This window comes from Phaethon lepturus, unplaced genomic scaffold, assembly GCF_000687285.1.
Source record: "Phaethon lepturus isolate BGI_N335 unplaced genomic scaffold, ASM68728v1 scaffold4228, whole genome shotgun sequence".
In the NCBI taxonomy this organism is placed as follows: domain Eukaryota; kingdom Metazoa; phylum Chordata; class Aves; order Phaethontiformes; family Phaethontidae; genus Phaethon; species Phaethon lepturus.
The window spans coordinates 36,877-55,066 of record NW_010558138.1 but is presented as its reverse complement, the minus strand read 5'-3'; the positions used below and the strand labels follow the sequence as shown (position 1 = coordinate 55,066).

Below are 18,190 nucleotides of genomic sequence, written 5' to 3'. Positions count from 1 at the left end.
TTAAAAAAAAAAAAAAAAAAAAAATTGAAAGTAATGACTTAATTGTAATGGATCCAGTTCAGACACTATGTCCTCATCCACTGAGATATGGGGAAATTTTAAGCTACATCTAGGTTTTTTTCTTTTTTTTTCTTTTCGTAAAAATATAAGAAGTGCATCGTTTATAAGAGCACTACTACAGAGGTCCTGAGTTCAGGGCCTGATTTTACTGGCAGCAGCAATACCATCACCATACCTTTAATACCTGACCTTGACCTGTTTCGCTATCTGTACCACTGAGACAGTCAGCTCTGTCATAGGAGTGTTGTGAGGATTAATTAATGGTAGTAGAATTTTCAAAGATCTAAAGTGAATTTGAAGTGATCTATGAAGTAAATTATTATTAAATGAACCATAACCAACGTTGATAGCATGTCATGGGAGACTGCCTGTTCGTGCTAGTGTGGTTCCCTGTCACTAAACACCTTGTCACCCTACCTCAAATAGTATGTTCATTAACTCTAAGCCTGGGAGGGTAGGCAGAGTTTATATGTTGACCCAAGAGTAGATACACAAAAATGAAATCAGAATGCTGTGGCTTGCTTTGTCATTAATTAGTGCCAGGCGCATAACTCTTGCATTTTCACTGAGGCAGCACTTGCGGCTGTAGTTTTACTTCCTTTATTTTGGGAGTTCAGTAAAGGAGCACACACACAAGCTCTCAAAAGTAAGTGCAAGGTAATGGCTTAACTCTTTTTAAAAGCTGCAAAGGGGAGAAAAATTTACTTGTGTATTCCTTTTATCTGAATCTAATTAATCTGTGACAGTGTCAATCTTTCTAATACCATATGATGTCACTTTTTTAATCAGCACCTTAAGAAAGTTGAGTATTCTTTTGAATCTACTTACTCGATCGTATCTTTAAAAAAAGGAAAGCTATCTCTGCATAGATCACATTTGTTTGTGAGCATATTTTTAGAAAAATTAATTCAATTCAGAAATAACTTACAATGGAAAAAGCAGATGGGAAAGACTGAGCATTACTTAGAAATACAGCAGGCAGGAAGTAGTTTTACTTTCCCACCCGTAATCAACAGAAAGTTTAAATCATTATGTTCTTGCAAACCTTAGAATTCAGAAGGAAAAAATGAAATTGTTTACCAATGTTTTGTTTGCATTTTGACCATTTTTAGAGCCCTGTAATGGGCTATAAGTAAATTCCTCAAAGGAATGCTAGCACAAGAAGTTTTTGTGATTTCAAAATGTTTTACAACTTCAGTGTGATTCAAGAAACTTTTTTAGAGCAATTTTCTATGGAAACTGATTTTGTTCCGTGTTTATAGTGAAAATGCTAATGACACTTAAGTTTAAAACAGTGTTAATGTAAAATTTTCTTATGAATTTGGTATGTGTGTTGTGGTTGTCTTCTTATAACCTGTGCATTTTGGTAGTAAAGTGTAATAGACCTGTGGCTAGTGAAAGCAGTTCTCAGACTTCTGACTTTATGCCTTTTCTGTTTTGTAAATTTGATGATGATACAAAGGACAGAGCTTGTGTGTGATAGAGCAGGTTGAAGGAGCAGAGGCGAGGTGCTGTAGGTGTATGGATATTCCTTTTCCATCCACTGCCCCCCAGACAGTGGGGATACCAAAAAGCTGAGGAAGTGTGAGGGAGAGAGGGGAAGGCAAAGGAAATCTTCTGGAAGCCTCCTGTGGGAAAGGAGGGCTTCCCAGCGTAACCATTTCTCGTCACCAGCGGCGGCAGCAAAGGGAGCGGCAGCGGGAAGGCAGCCCTCTGCCATGCTGCCAGTGGTGCGCCAGGCCAGCCGCAGCCTTCCCCAGGCCCCTTGGCAGCGAGCAGGGGTCTTACCTTCCTCTGCCCACCTCTAGTGGGGTGATCAGTGCCTGGGTATGGCCTGTGCCTCTGGTAACCACCCCTGAGGCCTCTTCTGCTGGTACGTGCAAGTCCAGCACCTACAAGCCCATGGATAGGTGTGTAGGACCATGCAGTAGGACAGGCACAAGGGGTGTATGAGGGTCCGTGGGGAGATGCTGTAGGGGCTTGATACCCTTCTCGCCCTTTTTCCCTTGTGTGCACTTGCTATTCTCCCACGTTTGCTTCCCAGATAATGTTCTGTGATACCCCATCCCCACTCTCGATGGCCCTTTTTGTGTGAGAATTGCTGTGTGATGCAGGAACCCTGTTCGATCTGAGTTACTCGGTAAGGAAGTAGTTTCTGCCTCTCGGCTGCAGAATACCTGGGTCTCACCCGTGTTTAAATACCTTCCAAGTTCTTGTTCTTTCAACTGTGAACATATTTAGCTTGTGCAGCTGAGCCAAAATGAAGAGAAAACTCCTTTTGGAATTGTTAATTCACCTGGAGCTCATGCATACCTGTGGGAAGGGGAGAAGGGAGGAGAATTAATGAATTAAAAACAAAATTATGGAGGAGGAGGAAGTTTTTCCCAGAGTTCAGTCTTTGATACAGTCACCAGTCCCTCTAGCACATGTTGTGTTTATATTTTATGACTATTTATGTACTGTAGTTTCTTTTCTCACACTGTATGTATTCAAAGTCCCAGAGACTTGGGTTGTAGTTTGTGGATGGATAAACAGGAGTAGGAATAAGGCATTAGAATGGAGAAAAGCTAGTGGTTTTTTAGACAGTTAGCTTGAAGGGTAGGGAAGCTGCATCAAGAGGTTTAAGATTAATGATTTGGCATGACTTCAGTTCTTCTTTATGGAATTAAGCTTTTTGCGTAAATCAGACTTGAGAGGTGATCTTTGTGCTGGCCGTAAAACAGGTTCAATTGTCCCTTCTCCTTTCCCCCACTGTCATACTGTTTGTTAATAAAAACTTGTCCTGTTTTGTTATTTATATATTATTTTGCTTTTTTTAACATATTTGATACAATTGTACTCCAGTCATGGGCACCGAAATGACAGGTAAATGTTACCTCCTCAAAAATCCAAACACAGCTCCCATAGTTGTTTTTTGGTTTGTCACTTTGAATGTTCAAGTTCCATTTTATCTGTGTGTAGCTCACCTCAAGTGGTGAAGAACAGAAATTTGTTGTGGTTATGATTTTTTATTATTATTATTTTGAGTGAGCATGATTTTTGCTGCAAAATGTTTTTTCCTGAGTTATATAACATTTAACAAGTTTATTTTGACCTAATCATTCTTTGTAGTTACTTGACATTAGCCTGCTAGTTTGCTGGTATCCTGTACTGATATCACTTAAGAAAGCCCTACCCTTGTATTGCAAGCAGACTGTGGTGGTTATTCTGTGGTTCAGAGAATTGTAGTTTGCATTTGTTCACAAGTTTTTAATTTGCTTCTCATTAATTTTCATCTGATGGACCTGAGAGTTGTGAAGACTCCCGGTGGTCCATTTCTATGTGTATTAGTAAGACACCAATTCTGTGGAGCTATTCATTCACTTTCTGATTGTTTCATCTCACAGATTAGCTAGAAAAAGACAACTAAAAAAAAATCTGTAAGCTTAAGTGATCCTTACTGAATGCTTGTTTATTGTGGTCCCCTGTGAAAGTTTACTCTTTATTAAAAACCCTTTTTGTGTCATGCTTTTGGAATGCAGTTTTACACAGTAATACTTCCACAGATGTTTCTGTATTAGGACAGCGCAGTATTCATTTGACTAACCTTGGTTTCTCAACAGGACTGATGGTCGCCGCTGGTCTTTGGCTTCTCTCCCTTCTTCTGGCTATGGTACAAATACACCCAGCTCAACTGTTTCTGTAAGTATCCATTTTGCTGTGCTGATAGATTTCTATAACACGCTGTATCTTCTCAAACGTAGCTGGTTTCTCTTAGGAGAAGGCAATGTAGGTTTTGTTACTGTTGATAGACTTTGAATTAATATGTGGTACAAAACTGGTTTACTTCACTGAAATGGAATAAAGCTTTAGGCAATGTGTGATTTGCGTAGAGATATTTTCTGGCAGTGAGTAGTGTTTAACTGCCCCCTTTTGATCTGTGAGGCAGTAGGCATGGGGAGACATACTGCCTTATTTTAACCATAGGGTAGTTAGGTATCAAGTCTTAGGTGAGGCTGCCTTCATAACCAAAAGAAAGAGAAATGACTCCATGACGTGATTCATCCATTCTAGGTTAGAATGCTATCTTATGCATTTGCCTGTCTTTTTTCTTTGACAATAGTGAGGTGTTAGTGCATGATAATAGGTTAGATATTTAGCATGTTAGATGGCTATAATTAGAACAGAAGAATCCTTTGGGATACATAACATAATAAATATAAGTCTAATTTGTTAATTTTTTGCCTGTTAGAGCAATCTTTTTGATGTGATCTTGTATCAGCCCCCCTGCCGTGCATGTACCATCTGACTCATGCCATGAACCATGGCAGTGCATGAGATCCTGCTTCAATACTTAGGAGCTAAGCAGTGGGAGAAGTATGAAATGGTACTTTTGCACATCTTGCACACCTCTATACTGGAGAGGAAGTACTGGGTCATGTTACAATCTGGAACTAAGCTGTCTGTTGTAACAGTCACACCTAAGAGACTGGGGAGATAGAGCTGTGGAGGAAGCCTGCTTTGGAAATAGCAAATAGTTGGCATTTTGACAGTTACATTACATCTTCTGCAGTAAAGGACCTGGTCCTTTTAGATTGAAACTATGACTGTTCAAAAATCGTTTTATGTCTTCAGCCTTGTTTTTTACCTTTAAGGTTGATTGATGAACAAAAATACTGTTTTATGAATGATACATATTACTGGACACCTGACACCTATTTTTAAAAAAATGTTTCTTTTACAATTTAAGTAAGCTTTCTCTTCCCCTGGGTGTGTTCTGTTTCTCTTGTGAAATAGTTGAGTTCCACATCCTGTACACTGATGATACGTGACCGTTTTATGTTATGATTAACTCTTACTTTATTTTTGTCCACAAAGGAGTCTGGAAGGTCAAGTCAATTCTTGCTGACTTCAGACCAGGTTGAGGGATTGCATATATCTTAAGAACTGTTCCTCAGCAGCACTGATTTTTTGACCTCTGCTTTCCTTCCTGTGTAGATCTTACTTTTGCCAAGCAAATTGCTTGGTTTCACATTAATTCCCTAACCACTTTCCATAATTCATGTTTGTACACCTCTCATTGGAACTAGATCAAATATGCTATGCTTTTCACTTAAAATATATTGATTTAAAGGGGATTATGTCAGATAATAAGTAATTGCCATAGCAACCCCATCATTGTTATAAGAAACAAGTTTGTGCTAGAAAGGAAATGAAAAGCGGTGTCAGAAACATCAACACACAGTTTTAATTTTTAGTTCATACTCATATGCTTTTTCTCTGACATCTTCAATTTTAAAAGGGTAATTCTGGTTCATACACTTCTTTCCCACTTAAGTTTACTAAATACTGTATACATGCTGGAATGTGGAGCAGTTTTACATCATTTTTGCACTTCTTATAAAAAAATATAGCACTGTCATTTACAGATTTAGATTTCTTAACTTCCATAATAGACTGTTGTTGAGTTCTCCCTTGATATTTCCTGGATAGACTACATTGTATAAGTATTAAAATGTCTTCCCTAGCATTGAAAAAACAGTTTCTGACTTGTGGAAAGAAACCTGTTTTTCCAATAAATAAATTTGAATTTTGTTGAAGAAACCAGCAGTAGAGAATCCCCTATTGCTCACGAGTCCCTGCTGCAAAAACACTGGGACAACCTCTGAATTTTAAATCTATCCACTCTTTCTTTGCTTCTTAGTAGAGATGCTTTTCACTTTCTTGTTTTACCCACTGCGTGATATATGTGAATCAGAAAATGAAAACTGGAAGTGTGCCCATCTAATTGGTTTCATGTACTTTTTCAGAATCTGAAACAGCTAGCACTGTGCAACCCTCTCCTCCACATTCTTAGAAATTCTTAGAGGCAACAAGAGACCACTTCACACAGAATAGCCTAAATGTACATACAGAATGCTCCCTTTTCAGTGCTGGATAAATAAGATTCACATTAATCCAGAGATGTATCAACTGGAGACCAGAAAGAGTTTTTGCACGTCACAATAGATTTTGTGACAACTTTGAGCTTTACAAGCAAGTGAAAGCCAGAGCAGGGGCAGAAGGGTCTGTGGTAATCACAGTTACGCTCTGGTGAGTGTAGCTAACCATTTGTTGTTAGCCTGTTTTTTTTTTAATAAGTGAAGAGATTGATGGAATTACAAATTTAATGGAAGCTCATGGGTTTGTAAGTGGTGCAAATACTGCGTATACCAGTTCTCACAACAAATTTTAAATTAAATGAAAATATCTCCTGCTAAGATTATTTGATTGAAAAGAAACTCTTGTTGTGTCATGTTCTAGCAAAGTTTGATCAGATCTTGCCAGTTATGAGATGCAGTTGAGAGTGTCTTCTAGAAGCCTATCTTTTTATAGAGCAAGCCTATAAAAATGATTAAGTGAGAGAATACTCAGTTGCATATTTTTGCCAGTAGGTCATATTCTTGGAAGCTTATTTGGATGGGGAAATAGAGTAAGGAGATGAGGAAAGAGACTTTGTGGTTACATTAGCTGGTACTGGCTGCAAATTTGCCTTTCTGTGTTGGAAGAACAATTTGCGTTGCCGTGATGCACTGTGGTCGTGCATATTAAAAATATGTTAAATCTTGTGTGATTTTTGGAGCAGCTATTCGAGAATGCCAGGAGTGCTAATTTTTTTAAGAGTTTTGGAATGAGAATTTGGATTTGTACAGAGATCAGAATTCAGACCTCCAAGAAAATGCACTTGGTGCCTCTGGTCCTGATACAACTGAGTTGTTAACGAAAGGAAGACTCTCACTTTAATCCTGTTGGATCTAGACTCTGTGACACCGTGTATAAGGAAAAGTGTGATACGGGTTATTGTCCTGATCTTCCCAGAATCCCCTGAAGCTGAAGAGGTAGAGATTGATTTTATAGAAGTAGCCATCTGTGATGGTCTGTATTGGGAAATTTTCCTGTGCTAGAGTATCTTCTATCTTATGTAGGGAAAACGCCTTGAGGTTAACTGTGGCTAGCTGCTGTAGTGTGAGATAAGAAGGAACTTGTCTCTACTGTGTGCTGAATTATGCATGGTAATGTGCTAAGGCTGAATTCTGTAAATGAGTTACTGTGACTCGACAAGTTACTACGTATCATGTGAACTGTGGTAAATTCTTGGTGTACATGCTTCTTAGCCTGCATCAAAGCAAGGTAATGCAATCTTGCTAGCTTTAACTTGTCTTGATGTGATGCAGCCTTCCCACATAGCCCAGTCCTGTATGAGTTAACCTTTCCTAGCAGTGGATTTTCTTCTTTTTTTGCTTTTAAGAAATACTTCATACTAGTGTGATAAGTAATCTTTTCTTGAGTTCCTAGGAATTAGGATATATTCAGCCTTTACCACACAAGTTACCAGGAAATTATGAAGACTGTAGTTTCTGTGCTTACCAGCCTGGATATTACCTGCTGACCTTAGCAATGTGGGGCAATGTTTGTACTGTCCGAAAGTTCATTGATTTCCCTCACTGAGGATGATATAGCAAAGAAGTTTTTACTGTGTTCGCCTTCAATAAAAGAGCATCCAGGCAGGGGCCTTGGTGTCCTATATGAGAAGACAGGTAAGAACAATAATGCACACATGAAGGCTGACATACAGAAGAAACTAATTTTCTTGAAAAAGCCAGCTGGACACTGAATTGCTCCAGAGAAGATGTACAAATTTTTGGACTTCTTCTCTGAAGGTAAAATAAAGGGAACATCTGCATGCTACCAAGCAGCTTTGTGCAGTCATACAAGGGTATTTGTGAACAAGCTATTTTGGAAACCAGTTTTGGTACCAGAAACAGTAGAGCATTTCTCTGTCTACACCTGTCAGTCCAGATTAGCAAGACTGGTTGTCAATGCATTGAACTAGTACATGTTGTAAGGACATCAAATCCAGGGAAGCAGTTTTAAAGTTCTACCTCCAAAAATTTACTGTGTCTTAGGTAGATAACTGTGCTGCATAAAAGACAGTAAAATATGATAGTATGATCATCTGCACTGCTTTATGTAGTGTGGCTTTATACATGCAATTTCGCAAGGCTGGTTGTTGTGGTAGCACTTCCAATTCCGTACTTGCCTGTCTCTTCCAGTTTTGTGCTAAGTGGATGGTTTGAATGTAATTCCTTTCACTTTTGTCATCCATAGAACCTGTCTTGATAAATGTATTAAGTTCTTTCACTTCATTTTGAATGTACAGGGTTTTATAAGACAATAGCATATAAGTTTTTTCAGCAAGAATTCAGATTATATTTAATTTTTTTAAAAGCATTAACACTGTCTTAAATATGAATAATGAAGTAACTTCATTATGTAGATACACAATTTGTGTTGTGGCAGTAAGTCGTACTCTACATACTACACTGTCCTACTCCATTTTCAGCAGACCTCGTTTTAACTATTCTTATGTATTGGTGTGTGTTACTGACATTAGAGGTCATCTTTGCCTTAGAGGAAATTTGAACTTTTGAAACGCAATGGCTCCTTCTTCTGGGACTGAAGTAGTTTTGTTATACTAACTCTATATTCAGCTTGTTAAATTGAGACTGATTACTTATTTTCTTCTTTAAAATGGTAGTCAGGCATGGGAAACAGTAACTATAATTTTTGAATTAAATGGCTTTATTCATGAGCACTGAATGTGGTCTTGAAAATGATTTTTCGCTCTGGTAAAAGCTTGTGTTCTGTTCTGCTTTTGTAGTCATCCTGCTCATCTCAAGAGAAGCTACACCAGTTACCGTACCAGCCAACACCTGATGAGCTACATTTTTTGTCTAAACATTTCTGTACCACTGAGAGCATTGCCAGTGATAACAGGTGCAGGACCACTGCAATGCGCCCTCGGTCCCGAAGTCTCAGGTGAGTTTGTCTATCTGGAAATAGGAATTGAATCTAAATTCACATATTCTGGAGCATCATGGTTTTGCACATTGGGGGCATTCACTATTTTTGATATTGCTGAACTATAATACAACAAGTACACATCTAAGGCTGAATTACAAATAGTTCTTTTAAATTCTTGCTCCTGGTTTTGATCATGGCTTACTTCAGTGGTTAATATTGTAAGCTAGGTCTTAATGAAAGCAACTAACCCACATGAACTGTCTTGATGAACTAGTCATTATTGATCTGACTGTAGCACTCATTCTCTTCTAGAGTTCAAAGTGTTCACTGTCTTTATTTGCAAAACTAACTCAAAATGTACTTCTATCCTAGGACTATCTAGAAAGAAACGTGATAAAGAACAAATGGGTGGGAGGTGGGGTACGCTCTCATTTATTTTGTTTAACCAAGATGAATGACAGTTTCATGTTTCCCAAAGACTAGGCCTTTACATTTCATTTGCAGTGGCCGTTTGTGTAAGATCTGTTTTATCCAAGATCAGTTCTAAGCTGTCAGAATAGTTTAGGTTTGGAAAATGCAGGTGAATTTTATGGATAAGTTTTCAAGAAATAGAAAGGGAAAAAAAAGAAAGTGTTATATTTCTAATTGTTGTATTGATCCTTTCAAAAGTTTAAAAATAGTTTCACAGGCATACAAATCTTAAGGATTGAGTTTTTTATGGAAAAAAACAAGAGCAAAGCATTTTAAGAAAGGGGATTATGCTGCAGAAGTGTTATGATCATATTATGTACCTACACTGTCTTCAGTGGATTTGCGTGTGGATGTCCGTAACAGACTGTCCGTATCAGTTAAAGAACCCACCATTGTGGTATCTTGGGAAAAATTTTAGTGTTCATTTTGCCCTTTTAGAAAGCCAAAAGCCAGTTTTTATGCTAGAAGAAAGAAAGAATGCAAGAAACTCTTATGTACATGTTATGATAGTCATTCCTAGAGGGTAGCATCCCCTCTGTGGGGTCTTTTTCCCACTACGCATCTTTTAGACCAGACTGAATGGGCCAGTGTCACCAAGCCAGGAAAATCAGATAGTGATTTTTCAAAGGAATTTATAATGGAAGATGAGGCTTATGATAGCAAAAAGCAGTTTTGTAGGGTAGCCAAGGCCCTGAGTACCTTTTATGGATTGTTTTCCTGCAAATCTTGTGCTTTTCTTACAGGCACAGTGCCCCAGTATTGATGGAACTCATACAAATGTATGGCATTATTTGTAGGACGTTGCTGCCTTTACCTGCTGGCCGGATTGAAAGTAGATTGTTTTGTATTTTTTTAATGATCTCTTTAAAAAAGACTAAATATTCTCAACATTTTCACTTACAGCTAACAGAGTTCTTGGTGAGGTCTTGCTGTTTTGATTGTATGTAACCTTCAAAGTGGCAGGTATAGCCATAAGAAACGGTTAAGTGTGTCTCTGTTGCCCTTCTGAGAAAAAGGTGATGTTCACAAGTGTTGCAAAACTGCCTGCACCCTTAAGTGTAGTTACAAACTAAGAAAATAACATAGTTAGCAGTTAGATGTCAAGCGCGTGAACTAATCTTTAGGGCCTGGTCAGAAATAGCAGAAAAGAACCAAGTGTATCACTGATGAGAGAGTGTACCTTTCCAGTGAAGCCTACATTGACTTTTAGTTGCAACTAAAATAGAAAATAGAATTACTAATTGTAGTTCATGCTGAGACAAGTTTAAAGGGATAATTTGCTTTGCTTGCAGCCCTGGTCGTTCTCCTGCCTGCTGTGACAATGAAATAATTATGATGAACCATGTCTACAAAGAAAGGTTCCCAAAGGTAATGAATTATATTTAAGATACCCAGTATCTAAATTGATATGCTACACAGTTTTTAAGTAAGTGGTGTTTTTGTTATGGGAACTAACGATCCACCCCTGTAATAGCTTTCATAAAGCATCACCCAGTTCTTATTACAAAGATAAAATCACAATAAAGTAAATCCCTGCTGAGAACTGGACATTCATTTGGCAAAGCTGCTGAACTGGTTTTGAAGTGAATCATGCTGGTAATATATTCTGCTGATTGGAAACCAACAGTACATTCGATTTCAACAGGTGGTGTGTACTTGGGGCAAATATATAGTGAATTAGTAAACAAAAAATAGTTTCTGTTGCGAAGTCTTGTGCAGCATATGCATCTCTGCAGATGCCTTCCTTTAGTGGCATTTATTCCTTTTCCAAAACACTTATTATATGCTTTTAATTGTGAAGGTCAGTACACTGTTGTGGGGGTTTGACTATGAGATACCAAATGAGGACATATACTGCTGTCATGTCCTGAGGTCTGAGACACAAGTGAGTTCCTAGGTGCCGGTCTGTAGCTCAGAGCACTGCGCTCTCAGGTGCTCCTAGGATTTCGATGACCCCTGGAAAATAAAGTAAAGTAAAGCTGATACTATTCTGAAAAATGCCTAAACAATAGAAGAAATTTCTTCATATTTCTTCATGGAAATATGAAGAGAGATTTGCCAGGATTTGCAGAGCGATTGAGCAGCAATCTGAAGTGTGGAACATCCCGTTCATTTCAGTGTGTGAGATATGAATGAAGAGGTGTGGGATTACTTTTTAATAATAAAAATACAAGTTTTTTTTTAAGCATCTGCGGTTTTGTGAGAAACAGACAGTCGATTTTGTAAAACAGACACATTTATGGGGAGATGTCATCTGTCACTTTGCCTTTCTGTTCGCTTACTTTTTTGTTTCAGTCATTTCCCGCATCCCAGCTGGGTAACTTCTTAGGCAGTACAGAAATGTCGCACGATCAGAAACAAGGTTTGAGGCTGTTAGTTTCATGTAAAGCTGAGTTAATGTATTGTGTATCTGTTCGTCTATAGGCCACAGCTCAGATGGAAGAAAGGCTTCGGGACATTATAAGAAATCATTCTCCAGAGAACGTCCTTCCCTTGGCAGATGGAGTGCTCAGTTTTACCCACCATCAGATCACAGAACTAGCTCGAGATTGTTTGGATAAATCCCACCAGGGCCTCATCACATCACGATACTTCCTTGAATTACAGCAGAAATTAGACAAATTGCTGCAGGAGGTATGGGCCATGAGACTACTGTTATGTTTGCTTGAAAAATTGTTTAAATCTCTCTCTAAGAGGAGTTGTCTTGAAATAGTCATGACTGTTCACTCAAATAATTGTCAAAGTGGTATTCATAGCAGTTTTAGTCTATATAATGACCACTGCAAAGGCGATAAGCCATCCTAGAGTACTAGTCTGGAATAGATGGGTTGTAAAAATTTCAGAAACAGCAGCATTTTGTCATGCAGTGCAAGTTATAAACTGCTTACAAAAGTGTGTGCATAAGCTCTAAATGAGGAGGCTTGCAATTCTGTTTACTGTGAATAAATGAGTAGACATACACTTTCCACTTTATCAACCCTACTAATTGCCTGCTGTGTTGAGAAAGCAGACAGCAACCTTTAGCTTTCAATTAGCTAGAGGTTATTTAATTATTTAAATATTTATAATATTCCTTTCATAATTAAACTGTTTATTAACAGAAATAACGTAATTTCTAAAAGTGTTGAAACTTCCATTGAATAATCAGCTAAATGAATTAAGGAGAACTTGGAACTTGACAAAATAAATGTGCTATGACACAAGTCATTGCAGTTTATGTATGTATAATTTTTAAAACAATGAGTACAGCAAGTAATGTACTCATTTGTTTGTGTGGGATTTGATAGCACATTATGAACCAAAGTTAATGTGATAGACGAGCAAATTTGATATTTGCTTGGAATTTTGAACTGAGATGTTAAGACACCATGCCTGTCTTAATTTATGTCTTTCCGTCTGCTTTCTTTTGGATGCAGGAGCAGTTGCTAACGGTTTTGGTTGATATTTTTTTTTCCCTATGCTGCTTTTTTGTTAACTTCTATTCAGTAAATAGTTTTTCTGCAACTACTGTATTTTGAATTTTTTATCTTCATAAAGCAATGCAAAACTTAAGACTATCAGTGATTTATTTCTGGATTATTGAAACTCTGTTTTTTAAACAGAGAAAATACATAGAGCTTGCTTAATAGTCAAAAAGGAAGTTTGAACTAGTGAACTTCTTGTGAAATACTCATATTTTTATGATGCCAAAGTGCAGGCAGAGTTGGCCAGTTGACTGCAGATATCTGACAATGAATTATGTTATGCTAGTGATAATGTCAAAATACACGGAAATTATTTCTAAACCAAGATTCGCTGAACCACTGTTAACACTGTTAATCACTGTTAACAATATCTCTCTTAAAATGGCTACACAGTAAGTAGAGTTTAGAGTACACATCCACTCATTCATTAACCTCCCCGCAAAAGCCACTAAAAAACCCACTCTAGCAAGTTTTTTTCCAATCTGCATATAAAGCGGTGCATTATTTAAAAGCCACCAAAACACTCATTTTGTTATGGTGCTCATTCTTTAGTATGTAAAAATTTCCTTTTTTTTTTTTTTTTTTTTTTTTTTTTTTTTAAGTAAAAAGGATAATAAAATAATTTTTATTTATATAATCCTTTTTATTTATTAAAAAAATCCTTTAGGTAAAAAGGATAATACTTAAAAATATAATTTTTAATATCCTTTTAAAAGGATAATCCTTTCAAAAATATAATACCTTGAAATATTCAGACATAACTTTTGAGTCAGCTGTTCAAGTGCATAATACCTGTTAATAGCATAATATGGCAGTAATAAAACTTTCTTTTTGCACAACTCGGTTATGGGCACTCAGTTGTGCTTTGGATTCATTTGTTGTCAATTCCCAGCTGCAACGTTCAGTAGAAAGCTGCATCTCTTACCACTACTTGGCATGTTGTGTTTACTTTGCATAACCAGGGAAAGACTCTTGAGATTTGGGCAGCTTCGTTCAACCCACATTTTTATAATCCTAAGGTCACATGGACCTGAATGCTTTCCTGCTTCATCCTTCTTAAATGTGGTATGTTTTGAGTCTTTTGTTCACATACACTCCTGAGTGTTCACAAAACAGGACAATAGTGCTTTAAGTTTTGCTGGTGATTAAAATAGGCAGGTGTTTTGTTTACAAAAAGAGTTTTCTTTGGACTTGGTTGGTAGTGTGCAGAACACAAATGCTTGTGTACAGTTAAGATTCTTCCAAAACCTACTGCAGAGTGCTAGATAATACTTGTGCCTTTTCCTTTTTTCCTTCTTTAAAATTCACAGATTAATAGTTCTCAGGTATTTGGTGTTTCTTAAAATTGTAGTGCTTATATTAAAAGCAATATGTAGCTTCATATTTTCATAGTTTTTTACTTCAAAAATAATATATATTATGTGCAAAGTATTTATTTGTCCATATTAATGACTTTTTAAATGTTACTTTCTTAATCCTCTTTGTGGTTTTGCATAAGCAAGAGATGATGAAAAACTTAAGTCTACAGTTTCAGCTATTTAGTACAAAGAAATGCTTTGATATTTGAGTGAAGGGCTAGTAGTATATTTTAATCAGGAGAATGATACGGTTTCTTTGCATTTATTAGCATCCTTTAATTATATAATTTGTTCTTAGAGGGGAACATTTGAAAGAAATTTGAAATGCAGTTGATACCATTGTGCAAATGTTACCAAACCTTCTAGAAGTATTTTTTTTGTATGTATTCTTTTGTAGCATTCCGCGCCCCCCACATTGTAATCTTTGTAGAACTCAATTTTTCATCATCTTCCTTTATACATGTATCTTTATATGGACCCTCTCTGCAAGTGTAGTTTTTATATATATATACACACACATACATATATGTCACAGACATTTTAATATGACATGTGACCATAGGAAATCAGTATCAGTTTGGCATGGATGTTGCTTATGTTTATTAATATTACTTAGGTCAGTTTTAATTTAATCCTAAAATTATTAACTAATTAAGACACAACTGTACATGTACAGAGATGTATGTTATATTGAAAGGTGGTCCCTTGCACAAAACTGATGGTAATTATACTGTGTAATTTAAAACAAAAAGGTATGACGTCCATTGTAGGCACTTCTATTTTGTTGTTACTGTTTTAGAATTGTACAAATGGGATTACTTCAACTTGAAATTACATTATTGCTCGAACAATAATTACAGCCTTGTTATTTCTGCTGGTATTGAAATTGACGTGCTGTTTGTCTCACATACATGCTTCAAACCCTCAAAAGTTTCCTACTTTCCAGAGCAGTGCGTTGGATACAGTTTATTATCACTTTATTTTTATCTTACAGGCTCAAGAGCGGTCAGAGAGTGGAGAAATGGCATTTATTAAGCAACTTGTCCGAAAAATCCTGATAGTTATCGCTCGTCCTGCCCGCTTACTGGAATGCCTGGTAAGGTTGTGCTTTCTGTAAGTAGGTTTTTCACTTGTTAGTCTAGGAAGGTTTTTGGCTTAATATTCAAGGCCCTTTACAATTGTTTTTTGAAAAATGTCAAACAATGGGGTAGAGCTTCATTGTTGGTACAGTCCTTTCTGCTTTTGTTTTAGGAACATGGGATTGGCAGGAACCTCCTGCAGTTGTGTTGGTTCACTGCAATTGCAAATACCATGTTACAAAATCCCTTTCATCAACTGAGGAAGCTACAGTTTGAAACCATTTGAATTTTTCTGTTTTGTTAGACTTTGCTATTCCTTGGGAAGACTGTTCCAGAATCATAATTGCTTGGTGGTTTTCCCATTGCTGTTGTTCTTCTTACAAGTTTCATAATTTTACTTCACTCAACAGCTGCCAGAGCTATAAGCAGCTTGCATAGTTTCAGAATAGCAACTGCAGGGAAAGCCAGCACAGCTCTCTTAGAGATTTCTTATTTCAGATGGGATCTTTAGGAGATTTAAGCTGGAATGTAACAACTCTGCGTAGTATGTTTCTACAGAGCCAGGTAGCTTGACCAAGTTCAGGCATACTGTCACTGAGCTTGCAGTCAGCTCTGCAGTACCTGACCTGAGGGGAACAGCAGCAGAGGGATTAGGGTATCTCTATATACAGATAGTCGGAGTTATACTGGGGACTAGAAGAAGCAGAAGAGTTAACTTACTTATGCATGAGCATAGCACTGATGTTGCCAGACTGGGCTAGCTTGTGTAAGGCCACGTGGGCATGTTTCTGCTTTGCCTACCCATACTGTGAGAGCTGAAATGGCTCAGGTGTGGGAAGCTGCTCCTACACACAGAGCCAATGTGCTTCAGTTGTTCAGTGGAACTAATAAACCCTCGCAGAACAAAGTGTACTCAGGAGGACGATGTAGACACCCAAATACCATGTAAGAGCCAGCCGAGTCCAACAGTCCTGGCAGGCAGCCCGAGCTGACTTTGTTAAGCCACTCTGCTTGCCAATACCAGGATCACAGTGTTGATGCTGCATACAGCTATTTGAGGCTGGCAAGGCTTATGTGGGAGCCGCTAACCTGCTGCTAGACTCACGTTATGCCTGAAAGTGTCATAACTGTATTTGTATGGCACTGAATCTGAGCTAGTAAGTCTTTCCAGCCTGATTTTGGCTCTGTGCTGTGTCTCTTCATCTGTGGCACAGTTAATCCACAGCCTGACTCATTCAGCCATGGACATTTTGAGAGCGGCCTCTGTTTTGTTTTGGAAACACCATGTCTCAGTGTTCCCAGTTGCAGTTTGTTCATGATTTGCAGTTCAGAAGGAATCTAAAATAAGGTATGTGCTCTGAATCAGCATGAAAGAGATGTTAAAAAGAAGCTTCAGAGGATGCCTTAGCATGTCCATCTGACATTGAATCCAAACTTGCTTTACTCCTGCACCTGAAGTGCTCATTCCATATTTGACCACTAGTTTATTCTCCCTAAATGCTAAGTTTTATGGCTAGCTAGTCCAAATCTTCATTCACTTAGTTCGCAGTTTCTGCCCCTGGGATTTTATCCTAGGTTACTTGTTCTTTCTGCCTTATGACACTTCCAGCAGAGCTGTTGTACATCCTGTATCCCTCCTTTTGCTGGGCCTGCTGGTGCGAGTGGAAGGAGAGTGGTGTGAGGCCAGGAGATTAGTTGCGAGTTCCAGAGCAGCAACTGCAGAGGAAGCCAGCGCAGCTCTCTTAGAGTTTTCTTATTTCAGATGGGATCTTTAGGAGATTTTAAGCTGTAATGTAACAACTCTGTGCAGTATGTTTCTACAGAGGCAGGTAACTTGAACAAATCTAGGCATACTGTCACAAAACAATACGTTTCTCTTTTAAGAAGGTGTTAAGCCTGCTCCATAAACATCACTGGAATCATGTAATCTTACAGAAACAGTATTGTTTTTCCATATTATCCCTCTGGAAACTTACTAATAATATTGTCTGGTACTTTAAAATGTCATCTGAAATAGATACTGGGTATCGAAAACTTCAGCCTCTGTAAGAAAGTTCATAGCGTTGTAGGAAATAAATCCAGTACTTTTGTCATGAGAAGTTTCAGATACCATGCAGTAATACTGTCAGTTTTCTGATGGTGATTTTGGCTCAGGTGTTCATGGTATGAGAATTCATATTTTTATTCACTTGATAATCCTGTGAATAAAGCTTTTGCAGTTTCATACATGCCAAGAGCTACTGACTAATATTGAAAGATTTTTCTCCATTTGTACGTGGAAAATGAAACACAGAGTTGGAAGCAGAGATGAGAAAATAAATTTGTTGCTTCTACTTATTCATGTGTGTGTATGTATATAATGTGTGTGTATGTATATTTAGATAGATACATATGCACACACACATATTCATGTGATTAAAAGTACCTGCTTTGAGATTACCTGGACTTACTAGCAAGTGGAGAAGAAGCTGTCTATTTGCCACCACAGCAGGTAAGGAGATGATGATGTTTTCATGATGGACACAGATAGGAGGTCTTGGCACACATCATCATGTTGTTGTGTTCTTCAGTGCCAAGAAGTAACATGTAAGAGATACAGCTGGGGACAGCAAGTCAGATGAGGAGAGTAAGGCTAAACCAGCATGTAATGCTTAGTTACTCTATTCAGTTTTTAGGCAGTTTATCAGCATCTTGAGACTTTGAGCTGAGTAAGAGAGTTTGCACAGTTCATGGATTAGTGGTGAATCGTTTGGAGATGATGAAATTGTTTCATGACAAATGAAGAACTGAGGTTGTTTCCACAAGACTGAAAATTCAAAAGACATTTCATTTCAGATGTACTGCAACTCCTTCTGGTAGATGCAGCAGTTTGGATGCTTCCAAAATGAGGCATGATATCTAATTTCTCAAGCTGTCTTCCAGGTTGGGACATTGA

The 18,190-nt window shown here is 37.7% G+C and overlaps 1 protein-coding gene across 1 annotated transcript in view; it reads left to right on the top strand.

The window, feature by feature from the left end:
- Window positions 1-18,190, top strand: part of LOC104625341 (microtubule-associated serine/threonine-protein kinase 4-like) — a gene marked incomplete at its 3' end in the record, with an annotated part of 64,771 nt that overhangs the window by 10,533 nt on the left and 36,048 nt on the right. The window contains exons 3-8 of the mRNA XM_010292943.1: window positions 2,905-2,925; window positions 3,663-3,741; window positions 8,741-8,898; window positions 10,647-10,722; window positions 11,779-11,988; window positions 15,171-15,272. Of these exons, the coding sequence (XP_010291245.1) occupies window positions 2,905-2,925; window positions 3,663-3,741; window positions 8,741-8,898; window positions 10,647-10,722; window positions 11,779-11,988; window positions 15,171-15,272 (646 nt within the window). The remainder of the gene's footprint in view (window positions 1-2,904; window positions 2,926-3,662; window positions 3,742-8,740; window positions 8,899-10,646; window positions 10,723-11,778; window positions 11,989-15,170; window positions 15,273-18,190) is intronic.